This window comes from Zonotrichia leucophrys, chromosome 20 (genome assembly GCF_028769735.1).
Source record: "Zonotrichia leucophrys gambelii isolate GWCS_2022_RI chromosome 20, RI_Zleu_2.0, whole genome shotgun sequence".
NCBI lineage: Eukaryota > Metazoa > Chordata > Aves > Passeriformes > Passerellidae > Zonotrichia > Zonotrichia leucophrys.
The window spans coordinates 4,945,234-4,963,013 of record NC_088189.1 but is presented as its reverse complement, the minus strand read 5'-3'; the positions used below and the strand labels follow the sequence as shown (position 1 = coordinate 4,963,013).

The window sequence follows — 17,780 nt, the reverse complement described above, 5'->3', positions numbered from 1 at the left end:
ACATGCCAAATTACCCATCTGAGGGGGGCACATGTTGTAGTTCAATATTGAACCTTTAAGTATTGAAAGGAAAAGGGCAGATTTGTGTAGCCATTTTTGGCTTGTGAGAGGCTGGAGGAATGGCTGAAACTGAAGCATCCCAGTATAAGGGATCTCTAGGGGACAGCAAAAAACAATCTCTCCAGGACACCTTTTATTTCCCGTACTGGTGAAATCCTTGTGGGCTAAGGAAGAAAACAGGATCTCAGAGCAAGAGGGGGGGAAAGCCAAATACTTTCCCCCACCTCTATCACAGCCCCCCTTGCTGAGAGCCACAGCCACATGCATATAACAGGAGATAAATATTTTTGGCAGACCCTGCTGTTTATTTAACCCTTTTGAGACACAGCTCTCTGGCATCCCCTCACCCTTCCAGGCACAAAACTCGTCTGGGACAGCTCAGTTTTTGCTCACAGCCTCTTGCTGGACAGGATCTCCCCCAGCCCTGGCTGTGTCCACCACAGCCCTGCCTTTGGAATCAGCCTGGCCTCGAGTGCAGGAGGTCCCTGAGCTCGGTCCCCGGGCAGGGACCAGCCCATCCCTTGGAGAGTGGGCAGGAAAGGACTGGGAGTGGAATGGAGGGATACAGAGCCGGGAATGTGGACTCGGGAATGTGTCAGCAGTGGAGACCAGGGGATGCAGGAGATGCAGGCCTTGTTGGTCCCTCCTGTCCATCTCCCTCATTCACTGGCATCAGAAGCAGCTCCTTGTAGATCCCTGTGCCCCCGAGCTGTTTGTCCTTCACTGGGAGCTGGGAGCAGAGCCGGGGAGCAGCCCCATGAAGGGCTGAAATATGTGATGTGGTTTTTCCCTTTTCACCGGGTATCTCGGGAGAGGGGGTTCGGAGGGATCCAGTGCTGGCCGGGCAGGGATCCAGGGCAGAGCCCGGTGCCGGCACCACCTCGGCTCGGTTCGGGGCTCGGAGCTCACCCTGCCCGGCATCCCCGAGGGCAGGGGCTGTGAAAAAACACCTCCGAGCCCCGGGGAAGGATGCTGCAGACCGGAGGAAGCAGCAGAAGGAAAAGGGACATCATTAATTGTCGCCTCCCAGCGCACTGAGGGGAAAGGTAACCGCAGTTTCCACGCTCGGGGCGAGCCTTGCTGCCCTGCCCGGAGCAGCAGGAGCGGGAACGTTTTTGCCCTTCTCTCTCCACTTGTCTTTTCTTTTTGTTTTTTCCCCCCTTGGCTTTTCCGTGGGGGAAGGGGGAGCTGAAAGCCCCTCCGGGACGGCGCAGGACGCTCCCACGCGTCCGGCCCGCGCAGGACTCACAAATCAGCCGGAGCAGGATTAGGGCCGAGGGGCCGGGGCGCCGGGCAGTCTGTCCCGGCCCGGGGGAGCCTCACCTGGAGGGGTCAGGGCTCCCTCGGGGCCGTGCCGAGCCGCACCGGCCCCTCTGGAGCTCAGCCGGAGTCAAGCTGTGCCTGGACGGGGCGGCGAGGGGGCACGGGGAGCCTTTAGGAATAGGTCGGTCCTTTTCCAAACCCCCCAAAATAAGCGGTCGAATGCCCCGGGACGAGCGGAGCCGGCTCGGATCCAGCCCGTCAAACGGACCGTGAGCCCGGTAAGGGCTCAGAGCTCCGCAGGCACACCAGGGTACCCCTCCCGAGAGCCTTCCCGCCGTCCCACCGCGCACCGGGGATGGCGGAGCGGGATCGGGGATGCCGGGCATCACCCACACCCGTGCCGTGTTTTGATTTTTGTATCTAATCCTCTCTATGAACTTGGCAGCCGCCACGTCGGGGCAGCGAGCACCGGGAGAGCCCCGGGATCCCCGAGTCCCCAACCCAGGTGTGATTTCCCCGAGCGCAGCTGCGAACCCATCGCCACTGCCACGCTGGCACCTTCCCTCCCACTTCACACCAAGCATCGCCCAGCGGGGCCTTCCTCACAGAGAAAGACCCCCAGCGTGCCCCCTTTACCCAAAATCCTACAAACACCGCAACCCACGGCTCTCCCACACGCAATCTTCACGCGTGGGTGACACCAACGCGGCCCGGTGGCCCTGGGCACTGGGATGTGGCTCTGGAGCCCTCGGTGTCGCAGCACCTGCCCGGAGCCGCTCCGCGCCCGCGGGAGGAGCCGCTCCTTGGACCCGCCGCCCTCGCCGCGGCCTCGGCAGCCCCGACACCACCGGAGGAGAAAATGCCTTGAAAAACTAGTTAAAAAAAAAATATATATATATATTAAATCGAAAACCCCAACAGCGGGATGGATGTGGCCACAGACATGCCACAGGTCCGCGGGCAGGTTTTCGCGCACGGTGGTTTCCCCGTCGGGTACATCCCTCCGGATTTAGCAGCGCCTCGTTTATTTCAATGTTTTCACATTTATTTGAACTCCAGAAGCGATCGGACAGGGCAGTTCGTACGTATTTTTTAAAAATTACATATAATAAATTACAGCTGAATGATATCTTGAAATTGTGAAAACTGGAAACCCACGCGAAACGAAACGAAGAAAGCTCCAACGGTGGCTCAGCCACAGCAACGAAGGGTTTGGGACTGGTTTTCTGTAGGTACGATTTTATCCGTCCCGCCGCGGGGCTGGGGCTTCCCGGGTTTTTATTTTCTTTTTCTATAGCTTTTTCACATTTAATTTTTTTTATTTTTCTGACTTTTTAAATTTTTTTTCTCTGCTTATTTTCCTCCTTTTTAAAATTCTGTTTTGTTTTTTTCTTTGTTTGTTTGGGGGAGAATTAGTTGTTTTGGTTTTGTTTTCTCCTTTTGCTCTGCGCGCACAGGGGACACAGGGATACCCTGCGAGCCGCAAGCGGCCGCTTTCGCCAGCAAATAAATACATCTCCAGCCAAGTTGCGTTGCATTATTCCGAGGGAAATAGCTGGCATTCCTGCACCAGTTTATTTTGGAGCTGAAATTTCCCACCCTTCCCGCAGCGCTGCTCCCTGCGGAGGCGAGCGGGGCTGGACGGGCTCCCCCGGGCGCCGGGACCGCACGGGCGGGCAGCGCCAACCGCGTTACCGGAGCGCTCCCGGGGCCCAGCGGGGCCCGCTCCGCTCGGTGGAGGCCCGAGGGTGACAAAATTCTGTCTGCCCGGGGATGGAGCGAGCGGCGGGAGAGATTCACCGAAGGTTTTCCCCCGTTTCTCTGGGGAGGAGATAAAGGCACGGCGACTTTGTGCAAAAGCGCGATAATTCCGGGGAGCAAATGCCGGTAACGATGGAATTATTTCCTCGCTCTGAGAGTTAAATCGGCTGAATGACCCGGGGTAAGCGGGCTGCTGGGACTAAGAGCCCCTTCCCCTCTGAAGTCCCTTCCCGGCTTGCACCGACGGGGAACAACTGGGAGAGGTTTTGGTTTTATTGTCACCAGAGCGAGCCTGCCGGGGGATTGCAGGGAGGAGAACCCTTCTCTCGCCTGCTTTCCCTGGGGAATAGCGGAGCCCCGGGAAGCGGGGCAGCCCCGACGGGACGGTGAGGGGCCGGAGCTGCGCTCCGAACGGCCGGAACGGGCGGGCTGCGAGCATCGCCGCATCCTCGGCGGGCCCCATAGCCGCTGGAGAAAGCCAGGGCGGGCCAGGGGCAGGCTGAGTCGCCCCTTCCCCGTAAGGACGGGGTTTATGTGGAAACAGAACCGCAGCGCTCGCTCGGAGCAGAAAACACCCGCTCTCAGTATATCCCCGCCGGGAAGGTTTCGGTGCGTTCCCCAGCATCTGCCGGCGGCCCGGGGCGGGGGGCCATCACCTCCAGACGGGGTGTGGGAGCGAACCCCAAAACACAGCGGGGTTCGCAGAGCAGGGAGCCACCCCCAGCCCTGCCCGGGGGCGGGCGGACACCTCCAGCCCCGCCGGCGGGCCCGGGGCGGTGCGGGCGCTCCGGGGGCCGCGTCTGCTCCCGCTCCGCCCGGCCCCGCGCCAGGGGGAGGCTGCGGGCGCGTCCCCCCCGCGGCAGCGGAGCCGCCGGCACTTATCCGGGACTTATCCCGTCCCCCCCTGCCGGGAGGCGCCCAATCCCGGCCGGACCGGGGCTGCCCCGCCGGCCGTCACGTGGGGCCGCCCGCACCGGGGCCGCCGTAAAGAGCCCGAGCCGGAGCCGCCGCCGCCACTTCCCCGCCGGGCGCAGCCAGGGACGCACCCACGGGACACGGGGAGGCGACAGGGGTGACAGCGGGGGAGGGCGGCCCCTCTCTTCCAGAGGGTCCTGCTGGTTTGGTGGTTTTTTGTCCTGCCTCCCCCGTGAACTCCATTGTATTTTTTTTTAATTATTACTTTTATTTTGCTGGGATTTCCCTGGATGGTCTGAGCACAGTTCCATGCCCCCACGGCCATGCCCGGCTCCGCTCCACATGTGAGTACCTGTGCGGGCGGGATGCTCTGGCGGGGTTCGGCGGCTGCAGCCCTCCGTTCGCACGGAGAGGCCTGCCCGAGGGTTACTGCGCTTTTTAACGGGAAAGAGACAGCGCTGGTGGCTGGGGGACAATGGGGATGCTCCCGATCCTGGATCTCTGCCCACATCGGTCGGGACCCCGCTCCCGCAGGGAACCCCAGGGGCCGCAGCCGGCAAGGCCCGGAGCTGCCCTCCAGGCCCTGGTTTGGGAACGAAAAAAAAAAAAAAAAAGAAGAAAGGACGGGAAGGGAAATACTATTGGGAAAAAAAAATTTAATTGTTGGAGTGTTTTTCCGGCCCGTTGGAGGTGACCAGGCGGGCGGCGGGGAGGGTGAAGGTGCCGAAGGGGTCGCTGCCCATTCCAAGGAGGTTATTCCTCGCCGTGCCTCAGAGGAAAGTTTAAAGAAAAACAAAACAAAAGGGGGAAAAAATACCAAATTTCAGCCCCTGCTTGAGGCGGGGAAGAGGCGTTTTGGGCGGGAGAAAGACCGGCGGGTGCCCGGTGTGTGCGGGCTCTCAGCGCGCTGCTCTCCGTTCTCCCCGCAGGTTCCTCTGAGTGAGCCCCGCGGGCCCTGAGCTGCCGCCGCCGCCGAGGACGGAACATGTATCAGGGTCTGGCCCTCACCCCCAACCATGGCCAGTCGGCTTATTCCCACGACTCCAGCAACTTCCTCCACTCGTCGGCCGGCTCGCCCGTCTACGTGCCCACCACGCGGGTGCCCTCCGTGCTGCAGACGCTGCCCTACCTGCAAGGCTGCGAGCCGCACCAGAGCCACCTGGGCAACGCCCCGGGCTGGGGGCAGAGCGGCGGCGAGCCCGCGGCGTTCAACGCGGGCAGCCCGCACCCGCCCTCGGGCTTCTCGTACTCGCACAGCCCCCCGGGCAGCAGCCCCTCGGGCCGCGACGGCGCCTACCAGGGGCCCCTGCTGCTGGGCGGCGGGGGCCGGGAGCAGTACGGCAACGCCTTGGTGCGCTCCGTTAACGGGTCCTACTCCAGCCCCTACCCCGCCTACGTGACCCCCGAGATACCGCCTTCCTGGACGGCCGGACACTTTGAGAGCAGCGTGCTGCACAGCCTGCAGACCAGGCAGGCGGCCTTGCCCGGCCGCAGGTCCACTTTCGGTAGGTCACCGCAGTCCTTCAGCGACGTCTTGGGGTGCTGGGTGGGAGCCATCCCCAATCCCCATCCCATACTCCATCCCCGTCCCATACCCCATCCTAATCCCATACCCCATACTCCATCCCACTCCTATACCCCATCCCACTCCTATACCCCATCCCACTCCCATGCCCTATCCCGATCCCATACCCCATCCCGATTCTCCGTCCCATCCCCTCTCCGTGTCGGTGGCCCGGCCCCGGGATGAGCTGTCCCGCTGGCATCCCCGACGGGAGAGCAGAGGAGAGGATGATTTTATCCAGGGATGGGGAGATGGTCCGGCAATGGGATATGTGCGGCTGACCCCGGGCAGAGGTGGGATAAGGGAGGGGGCAAAGAGCGCGTTTCAAAGCAGAGCAATTCCCCGCAGGACAGAGGAGCAGAGGCCGTTCAAGCCTTTCGCTCCCCACCCCACCAGCACCCCCGCGATATCTCCTTCCCACAATATCGACTTTGTGCCTGTGCTTCAATACTTACCCTTGTGTTTAAATTAGCGGGGCAGATTTATAGCTCCCTCCCTTTTAAGTAATTTATTGTGGTAAATTAGTTTATATTTGAACAGACTCTCGGTCTCCTCATTTGCCTTCGCCCAAACAGGTCCGCAGCTGCATTGCTCTGCGGCCTTTGGGGAGACACAGAAAGGCGCTCAGGCGTTGAACAATAAACTTCAATTCCTTTGCACCCACGCCGAGAGTCCCCTTAAACCAAGCTCTGAGCAAATAAAGTTTCGGGCTTGATTTAACAGGACTCTCCGTGCGCGGGGTTTATAACCCCGGGGCACTCCACCATCCTCCTCCGGCTGTGGTTTGCAAAGTCCTTTAAAAGCCACTTCAAGATCTCAGCCGCGTTATCATCTTTACTGCGGTGAACCGAATTATCTTATCTTCACCCCAAGAACAAAGTTAGAGCAGGAATCAGCCCCCTCCCCACCGAGCTCCCTCCCCGGCTCGGCTTTTCCTGCTGGGCTGCGCTCGCTTTCCAGGGTTTCCCTTTGTGAAAATCCTTTGCATTGTGCGGGGAAAGATCGTCCTGCCGAGGGAGGTGATGCCTCAGAAATCTTTTCTGCACTTTGAATTCGGTGCTTTCGGATCCAGGATAGCGGCTGCCGTCCTCTCTGCCGTTTATTTTTGCTCTTGGATTGTGTAAACTCTCTCAAGTAGCCTAAACTATTATTATCCTTTTTTTTCCCTCTTTTTTTTCCTCTTTTTTTTTTTTTTAATTCAGTGAATTACGGCAATATTTTTTTACCTTTTCTCTTAACGTGTTTTTTCTATTTTCCTTTTCCCTCCTTTTAAAGTTTTGCTCTTTTCCTTTTTCTTTCCGTTACATCATTATTAATTTGATCGAAGATTTTTTTTAAATAATTTGAAATATATTTTTCCTCTAAAGAAAAGAACAAGAAGAATAAATTCTTTTTAAAAAGAGGGGGGAAAAGCGGTCGGAACAAAAAGACCGACTCTCGAGTGAGAGGTGTCCCGATTTCTCTCCGTGCTGCCCGTTTGCCGCTGAGCCGTGCTCGGGGCAGGGATGGACCGCAGTCGGTGATCTGCCGCTCCTTCCCTGGACTTTTTTTTCTCGAAAAACTGAGGGAAAGCCTCTCTAGCAGGAATTGGGTCCGCGGGCGGCCGGTGATGCTCTCTGGGGAGCCCGGGATGGTGCCAGCCCCGCATTTCTCTGCGGGCAGCTCAGAGCCTTACCCGGCCGGACCGTCCCCCCGGCCAGAGGCTGGGTGTGTTTGCTGGTGGAAATCAGGAAAATTGCCCCATTTTTCCCCGTCTCCCATTTATTTTTGCACCCCGGGGTAACACCGCACTGTCCCGCATTGCAATCCCCATCCCAGGGAGATCCCAGCCGTGTTCAGCCCTTTGGCGTCTTTCGTGGAAGGAATGGGGGAATAGGCGGACTTTGAACAAAATATTAAAAGTTTAAGGTATGGAGGAAATATAGGATTTGGGTCACACTTTTAGAATGGAGGTAACCCCCTCCGGAGTGGGATTTCCCTTGCTATTGGGGCACAGAGGATGGGAGGATTTTCCCGCCGGGTCCCCGGGGACACCCCGTGCTCTGGGGGTGCCCCTGCCCCTCTCACGGCTGCTGTTCGTTCCAGAGTACCTGGAGGAGTTCCCCGGGGACGGCCGCGAATGCGTCAACTGCGGAGCCATGTCCACCCCGCTCTGGAGGAAGGACGGCACCGGGCACTACCTGTGCAACGCCTGCGGGCTCTACCACAAAATGAACGGCATCAACCGGCCGCTCAAGCCGCAGAAGAGGCTGGTAAGAGAGGGAGACCCCAGGGGGATTCCCTGCTCCACCCGGGGCTGGCTGGAGGGCAGGGGCTGGGGGTTGTTGGGGTCTCTGTATTTGTGTTAGGCTCTGTTTGACTCCCCTGTCCTGGCACAGATTAAATGCCAGGACACCCATGTTGCAGCACAGAACCGGCTGGGGTCAGGGGGAATGGGTGAAGCCAGAGGGATTTCTGCCCTGGCAGAAATGAGTGGTGGGCAGAGGAGACAGTGCTGAAGGGACTGGAGGGGTCCCAGGGCAGCACCAGAGCAGGAACAATCACTCTGTGGTTGGGACCCTGCAGGCTTCCCCTAGCTCTGCTCCTGCAGTGAATATTTTGCTTTAAAATTCTACCATTATTATTATTATTATTATTATTGTTGTTGTTGTTGTTGTTGTTGCTATTACTATTATTATATTATTTTGTTATTGTTATTATTATTTGCTAGTTCTCCATGCAGGCAGACACGGTCTAGGCAGAGCAGTTGAACAGGAGGCAGGACTGGTCCTGAGCTGGCCCAGTGGGTTTGTGGCTGCTCACAATGGGAGCAGGATCCCTTGCTCCCTGCTGCCTTCACCCTCCTGCCTAAGGGGAAAATTTGGGGTTTGGCAGTTTCCACTTTCCCTGCTGGTTAAAGCATTAATTCCCTCTGTCACTGTAATATTGGGCTTCCTCCAATTGGGATCCCATGGTGAGAGAGGAAAGGCACATCCTTTTTTTATTTTTTTTGTGGAGTCACTTTGGGATGTTTAAATTTGGTGGTAACAGTTTTGGTTTTAGAGCTTGTCATCAGACGCCGTCATTACAAACAGGATGTTTGCTGGAACTGGTCTGGGGAACAGCTGGGAGCTCCTTGGGCTTTCACTAGGGGTGTATTCCTGCAGTTATTTTTTGGTATTGTGAAACAAATTATTAGCAATAACCCAAAAGTAGCAAGTTTCTGTGTAAGAAAATCAGTCAGGAATAAAGAAAAAGTTGAGATTGAGCAAGATGTTTCATTCTGATTCCGACCCTCGGAAACATAGCTTGGATTTGCAAAATGAAATGAGTAGTAGCTCTGTGGAAAATACCCCTGTTTTGTTCATCAAAATAAAATCAAGGCATTTTTATGGAATATTCAGCATTATCCAACAGGATTTGCCTGTCCCTCCAAAATCTTTCTGTCTCCTTAAATGTGGTGACATTAAATCTGAACCCCAGTCACTCTGTGCCGCAATCTCAGTTACGCCGCTGATTTCTTCTGGGCAAACACGACCCGTGCATACAGAGAGGTGCAAACCAGTTCAAATCCAGCTCTGCATTTCAGACTGGCATTCAAATGTGTCACTGGATTAATTTCTAGGTTTCTAGGGGATTTTTGAGCATCTTTTCCCGGAGGGAATTGGAGACATCTCACTGCTATTCCGTATTTTATTTCGGTGCATGGGAAGAGACGCAGCCGTGCATTGCCTCATCTATAGCACCCATCAGGCATTTTTTTAACCAACATTTCAACAAAGTTTTCTCATGGAAAATGCTTGTTTGCAGAATTAAGACCATTTCCCAGTGATGAGCAAATATAGTTGGGAATTACCAAAATACTTCCAAACTTTTTTATTATTTTGGCAATATATACAACACTGATAAAGCTTAAATGAAAGAGCTGATTTTTGTCCAGGGGAAGTATTTTGCTAGGGTTGAAATACTTGAGGGGATTTTGGTTTATGGATTAGAGAAGGGGATGCAATTTTGACTTTCCATTCTGACATTTTGAAACCTTGGGTTTTCCCGAGGATGTGAAATGTCCTGTTGCAACAAGTTCTGCCTTGTTGGAAAAAGAGGGATCTACTGGTGATGGGCAAGAGGGTTCCAGCTCTGGGAGCAGAGCAGTGACTGTAGGAACAGTAAAATCCATTTTCTCAGTGCAGTGAAATACAGACACAGGAAAAGAAAAAGGTTGCTTTCATCCTTTACGTTATGACCTTTGTTCTGTGAGTAGACACTGCTCTGGGAGTTATCCTGACTTCTGCTTTCACAAAGCAAAGTCCCCCAGAAGAGGACACAACACAGCCCAGATAACACTGGGGGAATGATGTCCTGCAGCTCAGCCTGCTCCTGCATGGGAGGGAGAGAGCAGCAGTCCTGTAGTTTCCACTTCATTTTTTGTTTCCTTTTCTTTTTTTTTTCTTTTTTTGAGATAGAGGCAACATCCATAGCAGGGACAGCCACTCTGCTCCAGCCTGTGTCTGGATTTAAAAGGCTGGGGCTCTCAGCAGAAAGGGTTTGTGTTGGAGGAGGATGAAGGCAGCACTTTATTTTGGGCAGCTTCTTTTCTAGCCAAAGTTCCTTGGTGTGTTTCACAAGATGATATCTTGGACCTAGTCTGAAAATCCAGATCACCTTTGAAACCAGGAGCAGCTTCAATTCCCCTGTTAGGGAAATTGTGGATCATGGGGGGCAGATGCAGCTCAGCAGCCTCCGTCCTGTGCTCAGCAGCCTCACACCACCCAGAGCTGAAGGGCTAACCTGGAGCTGAATTCTTCCAGCTTGGCTCAGGGAATACTTTTTCCACCTCAGCCCAGGAGGAATTTTTTCAGCCTGTCCTTTTTTATGGTTTGGAATGTACAGTGGGCTTGGTGACACCTTGGGGAAGGTGGGGATGGGATGTATCACAGCCCTGGGGCAGTCCTAGAGCCATCTCATGGTGTTTGCCTTGGTTTTCTTCTGCCCCTCAGTTCTTCCTGCTCCCTCATGCCCCAAGGTGCAGGCTTGCCCACAGGTGTAGGAACAAAGGCAAATCTCAGAGGATGCTGCTGCCTTTGCCTCTGAGCCTCTGAATTCCCCTCTTTCAGGAGCTGAGCCCAGATATCTCAGCACACTTTGCTTGACTTCTTTCCTGCAAACCACAGGTTCCCTTGAATCTTTTGGAAATCTGGGCATAGAAGCATTGATTAACTCGGAGGGTTCAGTGCCTTTTTTCCCCTGTGAAATCCAGTGGTTTCTTTTCCACGTTTGAAAACGAGATGAAGCAAAGTTCCTGACAGCTTGGTCTCTCTCAGAAGGACCCTCCCTGCTGGCTTTGAATTTTTTTGGGCTCTCCAAGCAGCTCTCACAGGCAGTTAATTCAATAGGCACCAACTCACCATTCCTTGAGCTTATCAGCAGCACTTGGCTGTCAAGCCAGGTCTGTGAAGAGTTTTTGTTTGAGTGTATGGTGCATTTGTATAAATAAACACTGAGCACAATGTTGAAGTCAACAACTTCCTAACAAGGTCAGAATGGTACAAAGGCAGTGGGGTGGGGGCAGACAGAAATGCATTTTCTTTCAAGAGAATTGCTGGGAAACCAGCAATAATGTATTGTACCCTGTCCTTCAGTGAGCAATAGTAGCCTTGACTGTCTCTTGCTAAGCTGGCAGGTTGTGATGAGGGGCAGGTTCTCATGGGGTTTCTGAGGTTTCAATTGCAATATTGGTGGTGTAGGATGGTTTCTCCTCTCCCTGGCTTGGTGAGGAGCCAGCCTGCAGGGTGACGTTCAGGGTGGATAGAAGGCATTGTCACTGTCCCTGCCGGAAGGCCATGAGCAGGTTGTGAGCAGTGCTGGCAGGGTGGGCAGAGCTCTGGCGAGGCTGGCATTGCCCTTGGGCCACCAGAGCCACAGCTCCCATTGTCACCTCATCTGCAAGCAGCTGACAAAACATTCTGTGAAACACAGAGAGGGAGGGACCTGTGGTGGCCCAGAAAATTTGAGACTTTCCAAAGGGCTTTGCACTGGTCTTTCCCCATCTGCAGGCAAGGACACATTACAGCAGGCAGTTATCCAGGGCTGAGTGGCTCCAAATTCCCCTCCGTGCCCACAGCAGGGTTGGACTTTGGAATCCTTGCATCCTTCGGGTGCTCAGCATCTCCTCTGCTCCCATGGGAGACGAGGTCTCTGCTGCTTGCCGGGAAGAGCAGCACAGCCCTGGCAGCTGAAAGCCTCCACAGGGCACTGTGTGGCTGCCCCAGGATCTTGCTGTGACACCATGTCAGGGACAAATATTGCTGTCTCATCCTCTGTGCCAGGCTTGTCAGCTCACACTTTGGGATATTTTTTTTTCCCTGGTTATTTCTTGCAAGCCGAAGAACTCTCAAAGTGGTGCCATTATTTGCAAATAGTTGCTGAGACCTCTTTGCTGAGCAACGAGTGAATCAAACCTAGGGCATGTCACTTGTGCCTCTTGGAATTCAAGCCTGATCTCTATTTGACTGCTAACTTTGTAAAAACATTTCATTTTTAATCCTCCTCTTCCCACCTCATTCGTTATATTGCTCAGTCAGGATATCAGGCAATAATGGAAAAATAAACAAACAGGGAGTCCTTTATTGCCTCCATCACCTTTTGTCTGCCTTTGAGCAGATTCAAAACTATTTTTCTGGTGGCTGGAAAAACGTATTTAGACACTTGAATGTGGAGAGGCTGAGATATTACTTATGCCAGAGATATCTTACACTTAGTGAGGATTTTTATTAAAATAGTTTCAATACCTGGTGTTAAGACTCTGCAATGAAATGCCTATTGAGCTGACAAGTCTGTATAAAGGGAGATGTGAATTTTCCATTGGCTTTGGAGGGAAGTTGTCAGAAATTAGTTTGCTGCTTCTGCCAGAATATTTTCCTTCTCCATTTGGAATTATTAATGTTTAAGAGCCAGAAATCACTGCACTCACAAAATATGTTGTTAATTAACATCTGCAGGGTGTTTCTGCAGCCTGTGAGAGAACAGATTATCTGTGAGATTCGGAGAATAACCTCCCTGGTCTCATCATGGACCAGTTCAGTTTGGTTCTGCTCAGTTCAGCCAACTGGTTCCAGTTGTCATAATCCAGAGATTAATTGGGATGTTTCTAACTTTAGTGGTAGTTCTGAGTGCAGGAAAACAGAAGAGTTCACTTAAAGCCTGAGTTTTCTTCATGCATTTAAAGCCTAGCTGGCATTTTGCTTCTCTTTCTCCCTCTGAGGGGATGTCCTGGAGGGAATTTCTCCATGCTCTGAGTCCTGATCGCTTCCAGCAAATTTGTTGGAAGTCTGTGAAATGAGTTGCAAGGATATTTTCTAGGTTTATCAATCACAAAAAAAAAAAAAAAAACACAACTTCTAAACAAAAACAAATTTAAAAAACCCAAACCAAACAAACACTTGCAAATCAGAGTGATCTCATTTGGATGTAATTTCTTTGATCTGAATTTGGCTCTTGCGCGTTGCGCATTTTCTGGGAATATGGTGTGCTTGGAGATTTCATCTTGATATGAAGGGAAACTTCCCAGTTCATCACTCCTTGTGTGCACTCACGTGTTGGTTTGCTTGTTTTGAAGTCCTCCTCGAGACGTGCTGGCCTTTGTTGCACTAACTGCCACACCACCAACACCACGCTGTGGAGGAGGAACGCCGAGGGCGAGCCCGTCTGCAACGCCTGCGGCTTGTACATGAAGCTCCACGGGGTGAGGAGCCTGTCCCCCCTGGGAGGGACCCTCTGGGGTGTGGGATCACTGCCCTGCAGGGCTGGGGTCAGCTCTGGAAGGACCAGCCTCTAGACTGGGCCCAGCAGAGCCGTGCCACAGTCCCATCTCCTTGGACAGTTTAAAGCGCAGTCGGCGCGGGTTCTCCAGGGTGCTGGAATGCTCTCAGCTTGCCCAGAGATGTGGATGCTCCATCCCTGGAAGTGTGCAAGGCCTGGGGAAGTAGAAGGTACCCCTGCCTGTGGCAGAGGAACTGGAACTACATGATCTTTAAGATCCCTTCCAACCCAAACCATCCTAGGATTCCATGAAATTAAAGCTTGCTCCTGTAGCTGGAGGCTGAAGCTCCCCAAACCCAGGCTGAGATAAGGACCATATTACTTTTCCATGTCCTAGTTAAGAATGTGTGAAGGAGGCTGAGGAGCCCACATGGAGGCTGGCTGATAACATTTACCCACAGAGGATAGGAGCTATTGGTGAATGTCACCAGCTCAAGAGGAGGCTCCATCCCTCCATAAAGCCTGGAGCTCCTTTACCCCATTCCCTCTGAGCCCTGTAAGCCCTCACTCTGTCAGTGTAATTTAATAAAGCCCCATCGCAAAGGTCACTAATAAATCAGGAAAAGAAAAATAGGAAATAAAGGAAAAAACAAAATTTGTGGGAAAGCCTTAGCTGTTAGCCTTATATATCTTCCAGCCAAGGCCTGATGCAGAGAAAAATAGCTTTTAGTGAAGGACAAGGACTTTAGGTGGTTTGCATGAGCTACAGCACAGAAATAGGAAAGCAACACGTGTGGGAAGGAGCTGAATAAAATACAATATTAATGATTCCAAACTTTATGAATGTCAAGGTACCGCGACCTCTGGCCATGAAAAAGGAAAGCATCCAGACGAGGAAAAGGAAGCCTAAAAACATTACCAAAGGCAAAGCCTCAACAGGTACAGTGCTGTTATAATCCATCCTGGGGTGTTGGAGCTCAGTTCTCATCATAATCATGGTAATTAGAAAATAATGAGAATTTTTCCTTGGTGATTGCTTTAGATCTGAGGCCTGTATTTCTGCGCAGACCTCGTGTGATAGGAAGATGCTCGGAGGGAAATCTCAGTGCTGTTGTATTCTTGTGAGGTTCCTCTGGAGTCCAGTGAGCAGTGCTCATGTTTGAGCAGATTTGGGCTAAATTGAGTAATGGGGACAAAACCACTGCCAGATTGTGAAAGGGTTGCTCCTCCTCCATCAGCCTCAGCTTAATACGAAGTGTTTTCTGACACAGATGTGTTAGAAAGAAAACAGTAGAGTTGTGCTCTGAGATGTCATGGTCGCTGTTCAAATATAATTTTTTAAAGTAGATTTCCCCTACATTGCTTCACTGCCCTCTTCCAAATGTCTTCCAGGATCCACAACTTCAGCCACAAACTCCCCTTCTTCCATCACCACCTCAGACAGCACGGTCACTTTAAAGTCAGAGCCCAGCACAACCTCACAGTACCCTGGACAAACCATCGTGTCGGTGTCCCAGGTAAGGGACAGGGCCACAGCCATCTCTGGGGATGGGAAACCCACACGCTCCCATGGCCTTGATGAGGTGAAGCAATTAATTCTTTGCACTGTGGCCACCAGCCTGGTGGTGCTTTCCAGGCTGAGGAAAGCAGGGAGCATGAGCTCCCAAGACGCTGTGGACGAGAAAGGTCTCCAGCCTGTTGGCTTCCCATGGGATCTTTCTTGCTGCAGTGGAGAACTGAGGTGTCCAAGCTCTGCTGTGCCTTCAGTGCAGAGCTGAGGTTGATTCCCACCTCCCACCATGAAAGCACAACACTGCTGAGCTCATGAGATCAGCCCAGGGTGGAATCTCCTGTAGCTGGGCATGGGTTACCTGTGCCTTTTAACACTGAGGTGCTCAATGATCACAGAGTTGTGATGCTGTCAGAGGCCACACTCCTGTCCCAAGCTTTTCTTAGGGGCTGGTTGCTATTTCACCTTGATATAGGAAGAAAAAAGGCTCTAAATCCACCAATACATCAAAATTTTGTGGCCGAGCACCATCTTTATGCTGAGTCTAATCTCTCCCTGAGCTGGACATGTGTATATGGAGAGGAAGCTCAGCCCCAGCACCCAAGGTCCTGGTGCAGCACTGGTTACACTACATAGGGTGGGGTTTTTATTTGAAACCAAGAAATCTGGTTTGTGCTGTGCTCTGAAAAAATATGCACACACCTAAAGATCTCCAAACTGGACATATTTAATCAATGAATAAATGCAGATAGGCCCTGGGGTGCCTCCTCTTTGCCTGGTCATTTTACTTGCAGGGACCGTCCTGCCTAGCTCTGGACTGCTCTGAAGTGAATTTCAGCATCAGGGATAACCCACCTGTCACCACATCTCTCTTCACAGAGAAAAGCAAGGCACAATCCTTCCCAAGAATATTTCTGTGTTTCACATTCTCTGAACCTCAGAGAAAGAAAACACTATTCTCATCATTTGCTGTGCTTGTGTTGTGCCAAAGTAGAATGCAATATGGAGATTGTTTACCCAGAGTGATGGTGATGGGGTTTTGTTTCCTTGGCCTGTCAGGGCCAAGTGTGTGTGTGTGTGTGTGTATGTGTGTTTGTGTCGGGACTGTTGGGTGACAGTCACGAAATTCTGTGCAGTTGTGTGCAGTTGGGTGCTTGGCAGATTCAGTTTAGATGTAACATGACATAGTGTAATACATTATAGAAGAACAGAATAGAATATAGAATAATATGATCCAATATGATACGATATGATACTATTTAATAGAATAATAGAATAATAAAATAATAGAATAATAGAATAATAGAATAGAATGTAGAAGAATAGAATGGAATAGAAGAGAATGGAATATAGAATAATAGAATAGAATATAGAATATAATGTAATATAACATAATATTATATTGTGTTATATTATTATATTATAATAATAAACATAAAACATAAATATATAATAATAAATAATAATTATAATAATAAACATAGAAACATAATTATATAATGATATAATATAATATAATATATTATATTGTTATATTGTATTACAGAATATAATAGAATATAAAATAATAAATATCATATAGAATAATAGAATATAATATAGAATAATAGAATATAATGTAATGTAAAATATAATAAAATATTCAACTTTCTGATAAAAGTCAGATACGTCATTCTCTCCCCTTGTCGAGGCTGCCTGTGCACACCATACCCACCCTGTTCCCAGCCCATCCCAGCGCTCCCTGTGCCCCATGAACCCAGCCCAGTGGCCGATGCCATCCCTGCTAACCCCTCTCTTCCCTCGGGGCAGGCACAGAGCCAGTCGGACGAGGCGCTGCCCGGCGAGTTCAAGTTCGAGCCCGAGGATTACAGCTTCTCTGGGGGCAGCATGGCCCCGCAGCCCGGGCTGAGCGTGCCCCTCCGGCAGGACTCCTGGTGTGCCCTGGCGCTGGCCTAGGAGCCACGAGCACCCACAGAGAGCCTCGGGACCAACCTTTGTGGCTGTGTGACGGGCAGGAGAACAGCTGCCCCGGCGCCCTGCATTGAGGAGCATCCAGCACAGCCACAGGACAGGTTTCTCTTGGAGGATGCCCTTGGGAAACGCCAGCTGGATGGGGCTGGGATGGCCCCACTGTGGCACCAGGTCCCCAAAAACTCATCCTTCCCCAAGGCTGGAGCCTCCGTTTTCCTGGGGAAGGCCTTCCTCCTCTGAGATGAAACCAGCAAATAAATGCATCCCACAATCTGTTTATTCGCAGTGATTTCTCCCTCCTATGACTCCACTGTGTGCAATTTATTCCACTTCCCAATAAAAGACTGTAATAACATGGCACCAAATAACTTAATTTTATTAAAATGTAAGCTACGTGGCCTGCCTTATGTTTTATTGGCCACAACAGGAAGAAAAGAGAGTGAGAAAAAACAAAGAATGGTTGTTTTAAACATTTACTGTTTTATATTAAAAACAATCATCTCTATAGAGTGTTAGCTTCTGAAGCGTTTCGCGTATCAACACTGAGCTGATGAGTCATACATGAAATAAACACGCTGCTCTTCCCTTTCCAGCTCCAAACAAAGAGGTTTTTATTATTATTTTAGGCAAAGGACATGACAAAAATGGTCAAAACCTCCCAATAATAAAAGAATACTAAAATACTGGGGTTTTCTTTTGTATTTCCTGATTGGTTTTGATGTTGCCAAGTGAGAGCATTAGAAAATCAGAAGTTAGTCGTCCAAAACTTTAAAAAAAGGCTTGAGGGACTGAAAAATAAGGGGTTTGTTGGAGGTGTAATTGTTTGAATCCAGTTTTGGGGAAGTTTTGAGTGGAAGATTTCCAGCTTTCAGCCATTCAGACCAAATTGCTTTTTAATTATTTTAATGAAGCCCAGGTAAAAAACAATTTCTTGACGCTGAACTGTAGCAAAAAATCTTCAGTGATGCAAAACCCACACCACACTTCCAAAAGCTGGCA

General features: G+C 51.3%; 1 protein-coding gene across 1 annotated transcript; it reads left to right on the top strand.

Annotated features, from left to right (window-relative positions):
- The first annotated feature begins 4,258 nt into the window (after positions 1 to 4,258).
- Positions 4,259 to 17,069, top strand: GATA5 (GATA binding protein 5). The gene is made up of 7 exons (XM_064729934.1): positions 4,259 to 4,343; positions 4,929 to 5,504; positions 7,649 to 7,815; positions 13,158 to 13,283; positions 14,152 to 14,239; positions 14,693 to 14,817; positions 16,620 to 17,069. Exons 2-7 carry the CDS (start codon positions 4,985 to 4,987, stop codon positions 16,764 to 16,766), a joined length of 1,173 nt encoding a protein of 390 aa, XP_064586004.1. The 5' UTR covers positions 4,259 to 4,343; positions 4,929 to 4,984; the 3' UTR covers positions 16,767 to 17,069.
- The last annotated feature ends 711 nt before the right edge of the window (positions 17,070 to 17,780 follow it).

Excerpts from the sequence above, each read along its gene's own strand:
- GATA5 (XM_064729934.1), top strand. The coding sequence starts at position 4,985 with ATGTATCAGGGTCTGGCCCTCACCCCCAACCATGGCCAGTCGGCTTAT. Across the intron at positions 5,505-7,648 it reads CGGCCGCAGGTCCACTTTCG|AGTACCTGGAGGAGTTCCCC; the intron begins GTAGGTCACCGC and ends TGTTCGTTCCAG. Across the intron at positions 14,240-14,692 it reads CAAAGGCAAAGCCTCAACAG|GATCCACAACTTCAGCCACA; the intron begins GTACAGTGCTGT and ends AATGTCTTCCAG.